The 19,550-nt window shown below is 37.6% G+C and overlaps 1 protein-coding gene across 25 annotated transcripts in view; it reads right to left on the minus strand.

Annotated features, from left to right (window-relative positions):
• Positions 1 to 19,550, minus strand: part of MBNL1 (muscleblind like splicing regulator 1) — a 222,293-nt gene that overhangs the window by 158,523 nt on the left and 44,220 nt on the right. For 22 of the 25 annotated variants that reach the window (XM_027543281.1, XM_027543262.1, XM_027543424.1 and 19 more), the window contains exon 2: positions 497 to 1,481. The exons of 1 other annotated variant lie outside the window; for it this stretch is intronic. In XM_027543281.1, the coding sequence (XP_027399082.1) occupies positions 497 to 670 (174 nt within the window). In that variant the 5' untranslated portion in view covers positions 671 to 1,481. Of the gene's footprint in view, positions 1 to 496; positions 1,482 to 1,666; positions 2,073 to 19,550 lie in introns of those variants that run through there. 2 more of the 25 variants (XM_027543271.1, XM_027543347.1) reach the window with 2 other exon arrangements.

Here is a 19,550-nt window from a genome sequence, read left to right on the forward strand (position 1 = left end):
ATATAATAAAAAGGAAATCCATAATGTCAAAATATTAATATAAAAAGTCTATCCAAGTTTAGCTAACAAAATCTGCTTTTCTTTTACAACTATACAGCACGTTTTCAAACAAGCAAAAACAAACCATCCCCATCTAGCCACTGCTATAGCCCCATATACAGTCTATGCATATGCTGACACATACATGTATCTGTATTTACTATTTCTCTAGACTGACTTAGCCAGTACTAAGTAAAAGTATGCTGACACTTTCTGCTCTAGGGAAAAAAAAAAAAAATCACAGCATTAAAGGACAGATAAAAGTTATCATAACAAAGTTTGGCCAGACTTGGCTCTGTTGCTTCTCAATAAAGTCCCCCACCCCAACATCATCAGTAAGAAGACACTGTATAACTGTTAACAAAGCAATCCATAATTCCAAACTCAGTGGACTGCATGTCCATATCCCCTTTATTCAATTATTGCGTATCCTTAAAATAATATAATATTTACTCACTTTCAATGAATCAAAGCAGGCGATTACTCGTCCATTTTCAACTTGGCAGCTTTTCGAAGGATGTGCAAATTTACATTCCGTGTCTGGCCGTGAGCAAGTCCCCCTTTGGAACTCTCTACATACTTCCAGTGTTAGCCATTTTGTGTCCCGAATTGGAGTGACACTAACAGCCATGTTTAGATTTTACAGGTAGTTAAAATTTTCAGTGAAACCAACAAACCCAACCCCCCTCAAAAAAAAAAGTAACAACCAAAAAAAAAAAAAAAACTGAACTGATAAAACTGTAAAATGATGAAAATGTCCCCTCCAAAATACTTTTCCCCCACTCCCTGCTTTAAAAGTACATGGAAAATTGTGTTCTCAATATCAAGGAAAAGATCTCCCACTAGAAATTCACAGCATGAAACTGTTAATTCAAAGAGGTTTTGGTTTTTAGAGAAATACTAGGATCGTAAGTAGATGAACGTTTAAAAGTAGGGCCTCGAATCAGCCTTGTGCTCTCAGTAACCCCTTCCCAGTGCCAATTTGGAGCCCAAAATGCAAGCATGAAAACGTGGCAGACCCTCTGACACCGAATTTCCAAGCTGCTTTCAGCAAAGTTGTCTGAAAGGTAATCTCCTCACAGCTGAATTTGCAATGGAGTTTGGTGGTGCAATCGGTATTGATTAGTTTGGCATAGACAGATGCAGCAGTTTAGAGCAAAATCGAGAAAATGATTTTGTTTTTCCTTCTTGATTTCCTGGCAGAAGATATCTTACTTTTTCAGCAAACTTTTCTTTTAAAACTAAAGCAGCCTAGGGCAATGCCAGATACTTAGAGCTTTTTTCTTGATTATAAGTAGAAATGGGGGTGTCTGGGCTAGAGGTGGAGGGTGGATGTGCTGTCGTCACAGTCTAGCTGGCAGCAAGCAAGGCAAAAGCAGAGACTGCTCTAGAAGCGGTTCCAAGCAGCAGAGACGTCAGGAAAGGCACTTCTTAGTACCAACCTGTAGAAAAAAGAGATAGGTTAAGATTTACTAAGTAGCTCTTCACTGATGTCCTAAGACAGTATCACAACCTTGCCATGTGCTACCAGACTAAGTCATATTCAAGCCAGCCTCCCTCTCTCTCCCTCTCTCTCACTCTCTCTCTCTCACACACACACACATACACACACACACACACTACTTACAGTGAGGCATATTGCAGCCAGCCATCGTAGATTTATTAAAAAAAGGGGCCGTTTCCCCTTGTGAAGCAATGCATGATAGAGAGATAACCAATCACAGATAGTGTTGCAGCAATATTCTGGGCAGAAAGCCAATAGTGTGGGTTGTCTTATGAAAGGTCGCGCCTGTCAGACGTTCATTACTATGCTATAAGCACAGAAAATGTCCATCAGATGTGACTTATTCCACTGCAAGAGGACGAGCATGTGGGTTTTGAATTTACCCAACATGCAGTTAGTGGACTAAACCATGTTAGTTTCAAAACAGCTTCCCAAACAAGTCCAAGCACTTGAAGATCATTACCAGGAAATAAAAAGCAAGGTTTAAAAATTGCAGCCGACTTCCAAGCTGCTTTCCCTCTGGCTCTGCGCAGGGACAGGCACTGAACAGCCTGCTCCTGCTGTCCTGACACGTGAATAAAAAAGGAAAGGGGTGTTTACAAATGGTACATTCTCCTGACCTATCCAATTCACTTCCTTCTCCAGCCTAAGTCCTGCCCCTCCACTGAAAGTGGCACTCCTACTGTAAAACTATTCCATTCAGCCCGCAGACACTTTGTCAATATATCACAGGCAGGCGAGATATGAACAAAAGCATCCTTTATTTGAACATTTTTTAAGCAAAAGCTGAGGTCATGTGGGGGAAATAAGGAGTGCAGTGTTGTCAGTGTGTCTGGCAAATCTGAAGTCAACCTCAAGGGAGAAAGTGATTCCATCGCAGAAACATTAAATATTAAGTGAGCAGTTTGATTTGGGCAGTATGATGCATTTCAGAGGTACAAATGAAGCCAGAGGCTGGGGGTTGGGGGGTGAGGGACCCCCCATTGCCTAAAGATCTAGTAACTCGGCACCACAAGACCGTTCCCTATATACAGCAGGGCATTTTTGCTTTTAACAACTTACTTTCAATCAGAATGGGAAAACTTTCCCCAAAATGCTTAGTAGTTACAGAATAGCAGACATATTATTTTTTCCCTTTTGAATACTACCAAAGGAAACAAGGCTTAAATAACTCTAGAAGCTTCACACTCCAAAGAGGCAATGACAGTATAATAAATAGTATCTGATTACTTCTTCCAGGGCCAAAAATGGCCAACGGGCATATAACATGTTTATAACTTGGAAATTAAAATACAGAATATGAATATATACACACATACATATAGATAAAACATGGATATATAGCAGAATTTTTTTAATTTGTTTTAAGATTAATACTGTCATTTTTAACATTATTTTTTTTAGAAACTACCAGATACTAGGTTTAGAAAATATTGTAAATATTTTTTTACAAAAAGCCACAACTTTTGAGAAAGATTAAAAAAAAAAAATTCACACTGATGCTCCAGAAGTATCTTTGTTTTCAAAAAATTTTCTAGTCCTAATTCCTGGTTCCATAAAAAACAAAGCCAAGTTAGTCACAAACTCTAAGACTTATTCACCTTCCTTAATATTTGCTCTGCATTCAAAACTTCTCGACTACCTCATGCTGTGAGTGTGTACCACATCTGTGGTCAACATCTCTTTTGTCTTTCTCTCTGCAACCACTACCTCCTTTTCTTTGGGGTCGTGCTCAGTCCTGTCCGACTCTTTAGGATCCCACAGACTGTAGCCCGCCAGGCTCCTCTGTCCACCTAATCATCCTGGTAAGAATACTGGAGTGGATTGCTATTTCCTCCTCCAGAGGATCTTCCCAACCCAGAAACTGAATCCCTATCTCCTGCATTGGCAGGCGGCTTCTTTACCATTGAGCCACCTGGGAAGCCTACCAACATGTCACTTCCTCCAAGACGCTATCAAGATGTCACTTCCTTCATCCCCATCCACCCATATATTAACACTGCCTCCTCCCAATTACCTCTGCTCCCCAATCAGTGTCTGATTTGCATTTATATGACTGACCCATGAGACGGCATGTTCCCAAGGCCAGAAACAATCTTACACATCTTAGAACCCTTAAGTGTCTGGCTTAGGGACGGAAAACAGGTGGAGCCCCATAAACTTCAGTAAATTAAATGATCAATTTCTATTTCAGCACTGGCATTAACTTTACAGCACAAAAATACACAAACACATGCAGGAACACACCCCTATAAACACATATGAGCACCCACAAACACAAACTTGAAAACACACACACACCCATTATTGCCTCCATAAGTTACTGTGTTCTAGGGTCACTCAGGCTTCCCAAATGCCTAAGAATCCTCCCCTTGGCCTGGACCGCCCCCTCTGACACTCCAGCTTTTCTAAAATTTCCTCACTATCAAGTCCCTCCTCCTCTGTGTTCCTCTCACTATCAATAATGGATATGATCTTACATGTCACAAATATTTCATAATAAAAATAGTAGCTCTCAGTCATGAACTTTCTCTCACCTTCCTACCACCCATCTTTAAACTATCTTTTTGTATCTTTCTTCTCAGTCTCCCAGTTCTCTCTTCTACTGCCCAAGGTTAAGCTGCTACCTTGACTGGCTCCTTCTTAAATCCTCTTCCTCTCTAAATTCCTGCTATATATATTCCTGCTTTTCCTCTTAGCTCTTAAAGTGCTAAAGGAGCTCTAAAATGGAAGGGGTTACATGGTAGGAGGAAGGGGACCTTGCCTAGTTATACATCACCTCTCTCTAATGTTCCTAATTCATCACTCCCAAACAAAAATCTGAAGAGTCACCTACACGTGCTCTTTTCTTGCTTCCTCCTCCTCCATTTACTTTTAAAAATGTATCGGTGTGACCTGCACAACTCCTACCTTACTGCTCAGTGACAGTCATCGATGCTCCCATCAAAGCCAAATCTAAGGACTGCACAGTCCTTGTCATTACTTGACCTCTTATCAGCATGCTGCACAACTCCCTCTTTCTCCCTTCCCCTTGTTTGAAACTGACACATTTTATCTTTTTTGGTCTCTCCCAGCCCTGCACCTCTACTTTCCCAGGGAGAGAGGGGCTGTGGGTTCTTAGCATACACCATCCAGGTGGGAGCTGCTGAAACTTGTTACATGCTAAACCTTTGGATTGACACATACCTCCTCATCCCTTCTTGTTTAAACTATTCAAATATCTCCTTCTCTAAAAAGGCTATGCTAACTCTGCTGAACAGTCTACCCCTTCACAATATTCTCAGTACTTTGTATCTCTTAGAACTTTTGTCCCCCAGGTTATAAATTCCACAACAACAGGGTGTTTATCACTTTTTTTTTTTTAACCCAGTCCCTGGAACATGGTGTTTTTTTAAATGTTTAAGAAAAGAATAATTTTATTCAACCTATTAGAAATAAACATGTTTATGAGGACATGTGTCCAACCCTGAGGAAAGTTTCATCGTGATCTATGAGATCCAAACAATGAGGAAAGGCAATGGCATAGCACACAGGAATAACTTCACTACTCGGGGTAACCCCCAAGTAGTAGTTATGTACTGTATTTATGTCTAAATACAACTACAAAATTCATTTCTAGCGCTGTTTTTCCCTTCTACCATGTTACAGACTTAGTCGTACTCAAGTAACAAAATATACCTTAATTACTAAAATGCTTACAAATGGGTGTTCTGATTATATTTTCTGTAGCAGACCAGTTAAGTCAAAAAGTATTACTGAAAAAATATAGCTATGTATTTTTAAGCTGAAAATACTATTATAAAATGTATTAGTCAAGGTGATAATCAAAATATTTATAATTAGCCAGACATGGACAAGTGAGCGATCAGACTGTACACTGATCTTTATGAAATACTCCAGCTACCCCTGATAATATGGGTTTCAGCCTTCGACACAGGGCACTGGGTGTAACGAACTCATATCTTATCTGAAAAAAACGTATTTGAGTAAACTGCTGATATCAGAATGCTATCTTGTAATCTTTTTATTTATTCAAAAATAATTTCAGGGAAGACCAGAAATCTTCATATCTTTAATAAAAATTAAGATTTTATAGGATTTGGACCAATACTTCAGTGGTAATGGATTTTTTGTTCAATAGATAGAGATAATATTTAAATGTGTATGGGTATTGTGCAGATTGTAGGAATTCTTGCAAATGTATCACCCTAAAAATATGTATTGTTTGCAAATAATTATTGAAAGAAGCACCGCTACTGTAAAGGTATTAGCTAACAGGTAAACTTCTTCTGAGGTAAAATTTTGACTGATATTTCAATATGTAATAAACTTCCCTGAAGAAAAACAAAGAAATGGAGAATTTAACTGTTTTCAGTGACAATCAAAATTTAACAACCTATATAGGTTTTTAAGGTAAGAGCCTTCTTTTACCTATTGATCAAATTCAAAACAGTAAACTGTAGAGTTCCTTACATCATGTGACACATTCTATTGATACAAACAAGCATAGTCCTCCCAAGAACCAAGATCAGTTTCTCCTTAAGTGATATCAGAATTCACATGTATTTTCTACTTTAAGGTAAATGGAAAGAATAAAATATAAAGACAGAAGAAAAGAAACCAAAAATAGGATAAAGTATAAAAAGAAAAAGCCTGAGGAAGTACAGATAACTACTCTTATAGCAATTGATATATATTAGCACTAAACTAACAGTGGATTTGCTCCTTGGAAGAAAAGTTATGAGCAACCTAGACAGTGTGTTAAAAAGCAAAGACATTACTTTGCCAACAAACATCCGTCTAGTCAAAGCTATGGTTTTTCCAGTAGTCATGTATGGATGTGAGAGTTGGATGATAAAGAAAGCTGAACGCCAAAGAATTGATGCTTTTGAACTGTGGTTCAAAAAGAAGATTCCTGAGAGTCCCTTGGACTGCAAGGAGATCCAACCGGTCTATCCTAAAGCAAATCAGTCCTGAATATTCATTGGAAGGACTGACGCTGAAGCTGAAACTCCAATACTTTGGCCACCTGATGCAAAGAACTGACACACTAGAAAAGACCCTGATGCTGGGAAAGACTGAAGGCAGGAGGAGAAGGGGACAGCAGAGGATGAGATGGTTGGATGGCATCACTCACTCGATGGACATGAGTTTGAGTAAGCTCTGGGAGTTGGTGATGGACAGGGAAGCCTGGTGTGCTTCAGTCCATGGTGTGGCAAAGAGTCGGACATGACTAACTGAACTGAACTACAGTGGATTATTACATGTGCGTGCCCAATGGCGTGTGACTCTTTGTGTCCCCATGGACTATAGCCCACCAGGCTCCTCTGTCCATGGGATTTTCCAGGAAAGAATACTAGAATGGGTTGCCATTTCCTACTACCCAAGATCTTCCCAATTCAGGGATCGAACTCGAGCCTCCTGAAACTCCTGCACTGACAAGCAGATTCCTACCTCAGTGCCACCTGGGAAGCCCTTAACAGTGGAATGCATTCATGTAAATATCTATTTAAAGGCTGCATACATTGTGCAATACAGGATAAACAGACACAAGGAATAAGACTAAAATTCTGTTTTGGAGAACTGGTTGGCCTCTATGAGCAAGGTTAAACTTCCTAGTCACAAATGTTCACTAATCATTTCAATTCTTCTGGACCAAATATAGGCAGATTGGTTCTACATGCCAGAGTAGTTAGCTGGGAATTTGGGGGACTTTTTTCATAAGTTTTGATTTTGAAATGTTATGTATTGAGGAAGTTAACTTAGTAATTATTTGAGGTTTCTTTTTTTTTGTTAACTTACTAAGAAAGTTTCAAGCTAACTGGAAGAGACGGCCAACTTTGCTGAGTATATTTGGAGCTGACGAGAAAAGGAGCCTTGTCCAAAACTTCTCCCCCTGGCTCACTGGTGTCGACAAGTCTGTAACTAGCAATGTATCACTTCAGTAAACTAAGTTAGCTCACAGCACAATTTTGCCCATGGCTTTTCCCAAATATTAACAGAGATTTTGGTAAACAAATAACTAAGCATTTCTGGAGGCTATATAGCTATTTCTCTACTCACAAGGGACTAAATAAAGTAACAAAATCATTTATTACATGGGAAAAAACTGTGTTCTGAATGGGTTAATGCAATCTTCACCTGTATTCAACTCCATATAACAAAAAGCTAAGATCAGTGTTTCTCAGTGAGGGGGAAGCACCCTAGTGGTAGCACCCATGGTGATTTTCAGTGATGCAGAAACAACGTAATTTTAATAGATGCATCAGAATGCTAAAACAAGCTCGTCAAAGTGTGTGGATATGTAACTTAGGAAGAGGCTAAAGTATAACAAAAGAATTTAAGGAATAATAATAAATATACTGGTAAAAATCATAAAGAATATATGCAAATAACTGAAGTTTTAGATAAATTGCTGAGAAAAAAGATAACTTTCAACCACAAATCCTCTGGAATGGCACAGCAATAGGCAACGTGGCCTACTGGTCTGACGCTCTGCATTGTTTTGGGTGACAGGTTGCTTGCAAGGAAAGGAAGATTATGTTTACCAACTCAAACAAGTAATCTAAGATCTATCAAAGCATTCCTTTAAGATGCTGATAAGGTTTGCTTCCCTAATCATCCAGTGGTGTCTTACTGGAAGGATACTGAAGGAAGTCCGTTAGGTGATGCATTATTGCTAAACATTAGAATTCCAAAAGCAAGCAACTAAACTTTCAAGTTAGATAATGACTACTGTCCCTTTAAGGATTTATATTTAAGACAAAAACGAAACAGGAAGTCTCTATGCAGTGATTAAAAAGTGAATTTTGAAATGATTCCTATAAAAGGCAAAATTATAAAACATAAAAAGGTATTAGAAGATAAACATCAAGACGTCTTGCTGCATTTTGTAGCCTGAGCCACCAGTTCTGTACCTAAATGTGCCCTCACCAGTCCCTACAGCAAAGTTTATCTTCCTAGAAGCTTTTCGGCCCACTGTCAAAAGTATGCAAACCTCTCTTCCTCTTAACACCAGTGCAGACTTGCCAGCCCCTTATCCTGCTTTATTCTTCTTTACAACTCTTGTTAGTATTTTCATAATAGTATGTACCTATTTCACTATCTGCTTATCATCTGCTTTTTCCATTAAAATGTAAGCTCCGTGACAGCAGGCAGGTACCAGCTAGTTTCTTCACCAAACAGCCACCACCAACACAGCACAAGGTCCAGACTAAGTCAACGATCAGCATTTGTTGCATGATAATATTTTTCTTAGTATATCTGAACACTAGTTTACAAATATTTGCTACAACTTATAATGCCTAAACAATAGATACACAGTTTAAAACACTGATATGTCACCTTTATAACTGAATGAAATCAGCATCAAAGACCACTTATTGGAAAGAAAGCATAAGGAAAGGAAGTTAATTAACATAAAACCATTTTTATACTTCCTTAATTGGGAAGCTGACAGAAGTCTTTTTAATCCATGAAATAATATGAAATAGATACACATGGTTTTGCAAATTTTTAACATGTAAATAATTATCGGTGCATTTCTGACAGAATCAGTCCTCAGTTCTGGCTAAAGAAGGAAAATTTGCTTTTTTTTTTTAGGATTCCAACAGGCAGTCTTTTAACATTTCCCTCTATTCCATAAGAAAGTATAACAACACTATGAATGCTACTTTATCATTCTTTGAGACAAAATACTAATCCTATTTAGTGTTTTATTTACTCTGTATATTACAAAAAGATGAAGTTATCTTGTTAGCCTTAGGTAGTCATTTCTGATCCGTTCATGTCATTTAATATTTCAAAATAATAACTAGAAGTCAGAACACAAGACTACAGTAAAATCAACAGTGTTGAATACATGTGCAATGTGCTAAAAGACAGAAAAAACAAATCTAACTATTCTGGCAGTTTTCAGGAAGAATGATTCATTAACCCAACTGAAATCTACCAATGTGAAATAAGCATGACAAAACTCTGAACATTAAATGCAACGTGATACATTGTGATATTGTTATTTCCAGAGCAAAACTATGATTATGGACTTTGATTTTAAAGTTTACTTTTATGAGTTATATTTTATTTGCTGTAGTAACTAGGGGTCAAAATCTTAATTTTCCATCTCCATACCTTCTGAACAGTATCACCGAGCTTCTTATTGAGGCAGGTGATACCTTCATCTAAAACGTGTTTCAATATGATCTTTATTGCTTGAGGAATGGTAGCAAAGTCACCCGTGCTTCCCTAATAACGTTATCATATAACTCAAAAATAAGAATGAAGTTGATTCAGTTCAGTTCAGTTCAGTCACTCAGTCGTGTCCGACTCTGTGACCCCATGAATTGCAGCATGCCAGGCCTCCCTGTCCATCACCAACTCCCGGAGTTCACTCAGACTCACGTCCATCGAGTTAGTGATGCCATCCAGCCATCTCATCCTCTGTCGTCCCCTTCTCCTCCTGCCCCCAATCCCTCCCAGCATCAGAGTCTTTTCCAATGAGTCAACTCTTCTCATGAGGTGGCCAAAGTACTAGAGTTTCAGCTTTAGCATCATTCCTTCCAAAGAACACCCAGGACCATCACCATGGGAAAGAAATGCAAAAAAGCAAAATGGCTGTCTGGGGAGGCCTTATAAATAGCTGTGAAAAGAAGAGAAGCAAAAAGCAAAGGAGAAAAGGAAAGATATAAGCATCTGAATGCTGAGTTCCAAAGAATAGCAAGGAGAGATAAGAAAGCCTTCCTTAGCGATCAATGCAAAGAAATGGAGGAAAATAACACAATGGGAAAGACTAGAGATCTCTTCAGGAAAATTAGAGATACCAAGGGAACATTTCATACAAAGATGGGCTCGATAAAGGACAGAAATGGTATGGACCTAACAGAAGCAGAAGATATTAAGAAGAGGTGGCAAGAATACACAGAAGAACTGTACAAAAAAGATCTTCATGACCCAGATAATCACAATGGTGTGATCACTGACCTAGAGCCAGACATCCTGGAATGTGAAATCAAGTGGGCCTTAGAAAGCATCACTACAAACAAAGCTAGTGGAGGTGATTAACGAGAGACTTAAGAAAATATTCCCATAGAACCCCGTATATCAGTGAAAATTTGCTGCATGTGAACCTCTTTGCCTCAATGTTCAACTTTCTTTACAAGGCAGAAACCATTCTCACAGCCAGTAGTCATTAAAAGATTTTCCATAATTAACCTATGCCCATTTTCCATTTGAGTAGGTCCAATCGAGCTAAATTATAAAATCAGTATGTGAAGAAATGACAAAAACAAGTAAAAAACATCTGGCCAAAATATAAAGCATATCTCTATTAGAATCAAATAATCATAGCTATCACACTTCCCAACCCAGGGATGGAACCTACATCTCCTGTGTCTCCTGCCCTGGCAAGTGAATTCTTTACCACTGAGCCACCTGGGAAGCCCACTATCAACTCTATCTGAGCACACTAACTTGATCTTAACAGTTGATTTAGAATGTAACCTAGTAAGCTCAACCTGGGAGACCTTACTGGCTTATTTCTATTGAAGACTGCCCAAAATCTGTTGCTTAATTATTAATCATTATGAGAAAAATATGTGTATTAAAGAGGGTGGTGCTAGTAGTAAAGATTCTGCCTGCCAGTGTAGGAGACCCAAGAGACAGTGGGTTCAATTGTTGGGTGGGGAAGATCCCCAAAGGAGAAAATGGCAACCCACTCTAGTACTCTTGCCTGGAAAATCCCATGGACAGAGGAGCCTGGCAGGCTACAGTCCATGGGGCTGCAAAGAGTCGCACACAACTGAGCACGTATTTCTTCAACTTCAAAAAGATCTAAAAATAATTATTCTTCAGAATATAATGAATGATATCAAACATGAATATAGGATGCTATTACTTGAATGCATCCTAATTAAGTGAATTAATGGACTTCTGATGACAAAACATAATACACACACATCCCCTTTTTTCCATTTCATCAGTAAAAATCCCCATCACATCAAAAATGCATCTTTTACTGCAAACTTTACAAATACTCAAGCCACAAAGGTACCACACAGTTTAACATTATAATCCTAGGGATATTTCTACTGATTTATATATTTGATCTTAAAGATTACTTTTTGAACAAATAATCTCAAACATACATTTAATAATATACCAATGTCAACTGAATTTATCCCTAAAAACAATAAAATATTAGAATTTCAGTTTAATTTGAGCTTTCCTAAACAAAAAAAATCACAAATTCACATACGCTCACATGCATATCAGAATTAGGCTTTCCCTGACCAACAGTGAATCAAGACCCAGTTGTTTTTCCCTGGTTTAAAAAAGAGGAAGATATGTTTCAAAACAGACATGCATTAATAACTCATATTTTCACTTCAATGTAGCTGTATCTTCTAGGGAACGTCCCACATAACACATATACTAAACTAGGTCTCAGATGCTGAACAACAACAAACTCTGCTAATATTACTGCAACTGCTATACAGTATAGCCAGAGCTTCAGAATTTATTTTGCAGAAGCCTAAGATTTAAACAAGCAGCTCCACAGTGGTAACAGGGAGGTATATTTTGTTGGTGCCTACCTCAACATTTATTAATTACAAGGCTTCTCTTATAAAAAGAAAAACACTGAAAGATTCTGCAAGTCTTAGAAATACAAGACTAACCGGATAAAAAGATAAAATTTGTCTCCCTGATAACTAAATTTATATTTGTACATAAATCATTTACCACACTTTTGTGCAACAACTCTAATTCCTTAAATTTCTAACATACTTAAGAACTGAAATCTCATTACTTGTGCAATGCAGATCTGGAATCATGAGTCATTCATTCAGAGGAACTTTGCAGACACACACCAAAATGCATGTCCCATGAAGTTCACATTCAGAAAGAAATGTAAAATAAAACAAGGCAAAAAATCAGACAGTGAAAATAAAGAATTCTCAAATTAGAAATGTAAAGGCTCAGAAGCAAATCACAAGTTAAATAAACAGTTTATCTAAATTTTGAGTTTTCTCCCTCTACACCTACATTATTTCAAAGTCAAAAAATAACAATTTATGCTGTTAACTATGGTTCTGCCTTCTTTTGTGATCTAGAAGTATGGGTATAAGTACTCAGTTGCTCAGCTGTGTCCAACTCTTTGCGATCCCATGGACTGCAGTCCACCAGGTTCTTCCATCCACGGGATCATCCCAACAAGAATACTGGAGGGGGTTGCCATTTCTTCCTCCAATGGGTATAAATGATAAGGCTATTACCCAGAAGAGATAGTAACATGTAAGTTCAAATGACAGACAGAAATCTCTAGCAAGTAATTTATATGAATTACATACATTATCTACATGCTAAATTCCTTCAGTCATGTCTGACTCTTTGCAACCCTATGGACTATTGCCTGCCAGGCTCCCCTGTCAGACGGGATTCTTCAGGCAAAAATACTGGAGTGAGTTGCCATGCCCTCCTCCAGGTAATCTTTCCAACCCAGGGATCAAACCCTTGTCTCTTATGTCTCCTGCACTGGCCAAGTGTATTCTTTACCACTAGCACCACCTGGGAAGCTCTCACATATATTAACTCCATATATTTTTCTTTCTTTTTGTTTTTGGTTTTAGACATTGCCAAATGAATGGATTTTCACTGTCAATAAATTTAAATCATATAGAAGGGGTTATTGAGAATTTCCCATCTTTCTACTGCCAAATCAAACCCCCTCCAACCCCAAGCATAACCACTATTATTAGTACGGTGTGTTCAGTCCTTTTTCCATGTATTATCACACACAAACACACATCTACACATACAACGCACATACACAGTTTAAATATTTTTTTAATTTTTTTTACAGTAATGATGAAAACATACTAAGCATATTGTCCTTTGGCTTGCTTTCTACAAAATCTGTTAATGACCTTTCCTTATCAATAGAGACAGACTCACATAAATATTTTTTAACAATTATGTATTACTTTATATCCATTTCTATACTAGTGGTCACCTAAATAAATGCCAATTTTTCATTATTTTAAGCAATACTGCAATTATATATACAAAACTATGCATACATTTGAGTGGTATTAATAATATAAATACTTTGGACATAAAGTATATGCAAATATTAATTTTGAACTAAACATCAAACTTATTCTAAGAAAACATTTATCATTACATACTTCTACTCGCAATTAATAACGTTTTTCTACATTTATTAAATCTATGTAAGGCCCTAAAAAAGATATTATCCTTCAAACCATATTGTAAATTTCTATTGTAAGAAAGGAGTAAAAGTTTTATGTCTTTTTCCCATATAAACTTGAAGCCTTGTCTTCGTGTTTTGCTAAACATTTTCAGTTGTTAGCACTTACATGGCAGTTAATCGATGGAAACATTTGTAAAATCAGTTGTTCAACTCCTGTTATTTCAAAATAAACCATCTCATTGCTAAGATAATTACTATATTTATATTTTGCAATTATTTGCCAAAGAACAGGGGCCAGAGGTTTGAATAAATGTTTGAGTTGACAAAGTATCAAAACAAATATATAGCTTACCATTCTTTGCTTCTTAATAAAAACAAAACATGTAGTTAACACTCTGTGGGACATGTTATATTAGGAAAATCTCTGACAGCACAATGTCATATGATTAAGGGAGTGCTTTTTTTGCATATTATTTCTACAAATGTCAGAAAATATCCTGCTTCCCCCCCCGCCCCCCGCTTCTTTTTTAGACACTAATTGACTAAAGGAAATCGTTTCTGACAAGTGCTATAAATAATGCAAGGCGTTATCAAACTAGCTAAGGCACAATAGAACTCTGGTGAACTCATGTAGGCCCAGACACATTTCCCTGTGTGGTAATTTCTCCTGAGGCCAGAGGGCCTCTTGCCCTGGACTGGAGTGTTCTGAAGTGGAGGGCATTACTTCCAGTCTAAAAAACCGAGGTAGGTATATACTCTTGTATGATTTTGCAAAGGGGCATGTGTCCCATTAGAAAACAAAACACTCTCCCCTCCTTTTACCCTCCTCAAACTCTTTATCGGTTATTAAATAACAGTTCGCAGAATAAAGAGGAACCTGAAACTGGATTTTCAAAACACTTAAGATGGTTGGTTGGCAAAATGCGGGCATTTCTAATGCTTTTATTCTCTTTTTGACAGTGTGCTTTTACCATGTTGTCAGAGTATAAATACAGTCACAACTTCTCAGGAGATAAGAGCAAGATTCTATTCCTAGGATTTTGTACTTTCCAAAAGAGTATATGTACTGAACACACTTTGAACAAACTAATATGGCAACGTGAGGTTTGGTTCCTCTGTCGAACAGGAAAAAAAAAGACAATCCCTTTCTTAAGTATTTTAATCACCCATAAGGTTCTGTGCATTCTAGAAAAGCTGTAACACATGAGGAGATCCGAAAAGCTGACTACATCCTTCTAATGAGACAGTGATTAAAGCTGTATGTGCTTCTACCAGCATCATATGCACTTAAAAACCAATGACTGGCTTTCCATGGCAAATCACAACACGTCAGTAACTGGCTAATAAACTCCAGTAACTGCCAACAGTTTATTAACAGCAACACTTTCTGTTCTGTCTGGGAAATTAGAGATTCAGTTAGATTCTCGAACTCTCTATATTGGTCACCCAGGGGTGACTTATAAACACATATTCCTTGGACCTACCCTAGACCTACTAAGGGTAAAGAAGATCAGTAATCTACATTTTAAGCAAACTCCCCAGGCTACCCTTAATCTCATTAAATTCTGGCAATCATAATCAACTAAAGTTAAAAGACTACTTCCACCAGAAATTGTTTACTGCATTTCTACCCAGTAATTTCCCAGAATATCTGCCCTGAAATGATGGCTTATTTGAGATTTGCTGACATGCTTTTTGATTATATTCTATTAACTACTTTAGAAAATCAACATGCCTGCAAAATGTTATGCAAAGTTCTGTTATATTCATTTTTTTCAGTGTCATAACTGAAGGTTTATTTTTAAATATTTCATTATTTTCAGAACATCACTGGCAACTAGAAATTTGTATGCAAAGGTGATTTTATATCAGAGTAAATAAAAGACTTTTATACACTAGTCACAGATGTCTGTCCTTCTCTCAACAGAATGACCTTTGAGGTTACACCACCAAATGGGCCAATTTTGTATCATTTCCTTTTAGATTCTGCTTATAAGGGACTGTTACATTCATTTTTTAAAATATTATTTTAAATCAGGCACCACACATGCCCCTCCACATCATCTAAGATACTACTCATATCATCCTACTATGTCACAAACCTCTTATGTTTCAGTTCTGCTCAAGAGTTCACACCATATAAAAGCTACTTAATCTGTAAAAAAATAAAAAGTACCCCAGTATATCTGAAAGAGTATATTGAATAAATTCAAAAAAATAATTACTTGGTAATCTTAAAACTTCCCATATCTTTCTATCATTAAAATGTCAAATATGTATATACATAAATATATACATATATACACAAATATATAAAATAAATAGAGACAGTGATATTTAGGCTCCACATAGTAAAATTATTTTGCAAAAAGAAAAAACAAGCACTTAATTACTACAATCTGATAAAATTATTAATAGTATAAATAAATAAGAAATAAACTGTAATGTATGTATGGGAGTGTAGATATGCATGTATGTTTGTATACGTGTGTGTGTGTGTGTGTGTGTGTGTGTGCATCCAAAGAATAAAGAGAAACTTTATGTAGGAATTAGTCAAATCATGCTCTTCATATATAACTAACACCTGGCTCTTTATTTAAATTCAAGTAAAACCTCTGTATTCAAGTTAACAAAGGGAAAAAGACTTAAATAAGACTTTAAGCTTCCTTCAACAAAACTACAAACTATGTTTCTTCATTAATAACTCCTGGAGAGATTACCTTCTTGAGAAGTTGGTCTGTGCTACATTTCTTCTTGATTTACTATAATATCTGCAAGATGGTCATCTTGTTCTTTAATAAAAAGTTTTGACTAGAGGAGCCACTTGGAAAAATTTACTTTTCCCCCAGAACTCATACATTCTATTATTAACATTCTCCTATCAACAATAGGAGATAATATTGGGAAAAGGCAATGGCACCCCACTCCAGTACTGTTGCCCGAAAAATCCCATGGATAGAGGAGCCTGGTGGGCTGAAGTCCATGGGGTCGAGAAGAGTCAGACACGACTGAGCGACTTCACTTTCACTTTCCATTTTCATGCATTGGAGAAGGAAATGGCAACCCACTCCAGTGTTCTTGCCTGGAGAATCCCAGGGACGGGGGAGCCTGGTGGGCTGCCGTCTGTGGGGTCGCACAGAGTCGGACATGACTGAAGTGACTTAGCAGTAGTAGTAGCAGATAATATTTGATTCACTGGTATACAATTTACTTTCATATGCATTTTGCCATTTGTTCCTCATGACTCTAAAGGATGGTTATATTATCTTGTTCATTTGTGAACAAATAAATTAAGGCTGGCATGGTTAAGTGACTGACTCACCCAAGCCTCCTAAGCTAACTGAACAGAACAATCAGGATCCAAAATCAGATCTTCTGATTTGAAACTTAAAATTTCAATCACAACACATGCTGGCAATTTAATACCAATCTTTGTAGAAATGACAACAACCTTAAATACAATAGAAGCCAAAAAAAAAAAAACACCAGAGAGATTGGGTATAGAGTTGGGTATGGTACAGTGGCCATGACTACATCCTTAGTGATTTGCTCTGAGAGGTAAGTGAAGGAGCAAACCCTGTGTGTAGAATCTGAAGGAGATAAGATGGCCCCCTTCACAGAGCTGAGAGAAAAATGCTCTTTTCCTTGTATGTCCATGGGGTGTACACTGGACACTAATATGTATACTTAGAAATGTGAGAATTACACACTACCTCTTATCGGTTTCTTCTTAGGACTGCTAGTTTAGTCTTAATCTAGTAATCAATACATTGTTGTTTAGTTGCTAAGTCATGTCCAACTCTTTTGCAATCCCGTGGACTATAGCCTGCCAGACTCCTCTGTCCATGGGAATTCTCCAGGCAAGAATACTGGAGTGGACTGCCATGCTCTCCTCCCGGGATCTTCCCAACCCAGGAATCGAAGCTGGGGCTCCCACATTACAGACAGATTCTTAACTGTCTGAGCTACCTGGGAAGCCCAAGGATACTGAAGTTCTCCGGGGGAACTTCCTGACCCAGGAACTGAACCAAAGTCTTCTGCATTACAGGTGAATTCTTTACCTCTGAGCCACCAGGGAAGCCCAAATAATACATTACAGGGTCCTAAATACTCAGTAAATGATTAAAAGATGAGTTATTAAGGAAAAGGATCTTTGGGCATGATTTTATTTTCATCTGTCTGCTTTCTGAGCAAGAGCATACCTTTCCTTCAGAGCTTTTGAGGACTTAAAATCTATTAACAGAAACCTTCTGCATAAGGATAAAGGAAGACTGCTCTGAAAGCAACACAACTGAATATATGCAAAGCAAGTATGCTTACAGGAAGACTGATCTGTATCAGCCACTAAAACAGTGTTTGAAAAGCAGTGAAGGAGATGGAATAACTGTCTGAAACACTTCTAAGCAATGCAGAAGCAGAGAGATTTTTTGACAGCTGTTAAAACGGTAGAAAAGTATACTAGGGAGAAAGCACTGAAGGTCTGAAATGGCGTTAAGTGATACTTCTCTTTACATGTAACAAAGCTGTTCTCTAGTAGTTACCTTACAGCACACACACACAAAAAGGTAAATATTAAGTTGTTTTCTAATAAGAAAACCCAAAATCAAAACAACTTTAAAAATTACAATCTCAGCTCCACTGCCTCAAAATTATCTCCTTTGACAAAAACTGCAGATGTCTACTCCTCTAATAGTGCTCTTTTTTAGTTCTCTTTCTTTCTTCTCTACTATCCTAGGAAAAAAATGTTTTATTTAAAGAAATCCAAATATATCCAACATACACAATAACCTTACTAAATAAATATTAAGGATAAACAATACATAGATAAAACAGTATATACACACTGATTATATTAAAGTTTATGGATGATCTTGTATATGTAGCCTGGAGAAGGCGATGGCACCCCACTCCAGTACTCTTGCCTGGAAAATCCCATGGACGGAGGAGCCTGGGAGGCTGCAGTCCATGGGGTCGCTAAGAGTCAGACACGACTGAGTGACTTCACTTTCACTTTTCACTTTCCTGCATTGGAGAAGGAAATGGCAACCCACTCCAGTGTTCTTGCCTGGAGAATTCCAGGGACGAGGGAGCCTGGTGGGCTGCCGTCTGTGGGGTCGCACAGAGTCGGACATGACTGAAGCGACTTAGGAGCAGCAGCAGCAGCAGTATATGTAGCCTAGATCTAGGGGGACTATATGGATCCAGCTTTCAAGAGTTTATTGCTTTATTGGGGAAATAAAATTAATACACAAATAATTGCACATAAGAAAGAAAGTGCTGAGAGATAACAATAAGGCTTGGTGATTAAAAGAGAGTCAGGGTGGTTTCTTGATGGATAAGACATCTAAAATGGGCCTGGAAGGATGGGTTTCATTTGATTGGATACAAAAACGAATGGCACTCCAGGCTGCAGGAATACAAGGAACAAAGGCTGGGACAGGAGAAAGCACAGAATATGAACGCTGGAGGAACTGGTCAGTGTGAAGCACCATGTGCAATGGGGCTGGCAGAAGATAATGTTGGAATCTGGGGCTGGAACCAAACCAGTAAGGGCCTTGAAGGCCAGAATGAAGAATTTAGCCTTCATTTCTTAATTATTTGGAATCCATCCATTCCAAGATTTCACTCAAGGGCAGAGTCAGAATATTTAACCAAATACCCTAAGAGCTAAGAATAAGACTGTACATGGGATATAAAGAGATCTTAACAAATAAACTTGGGATTTTTCTACTTCCTAAAGCTTTTGCTTTAGTCTCCAGAAAGCCGAGAGATAAATTCTGTTCTCAATTTCATCTCAAG

Source organism: Bos indicus x Bos taurus, chromosome 1 (genome assembly GCF_003369695.1).
Source record: "Bos indicus x Bos taurus breed Angus x Brahman F1 hybrid chromosome 1, Bos_hybrid_MaternalHap_v2.0, whole genome shotgun sequence".
Classification (NCBI taxonomy): Eukaryota; Metazoa; Chordata; class Mammalia; order Artiodactyla; family Bovidae; genus Bos; species Bos indicus x Bos taurus.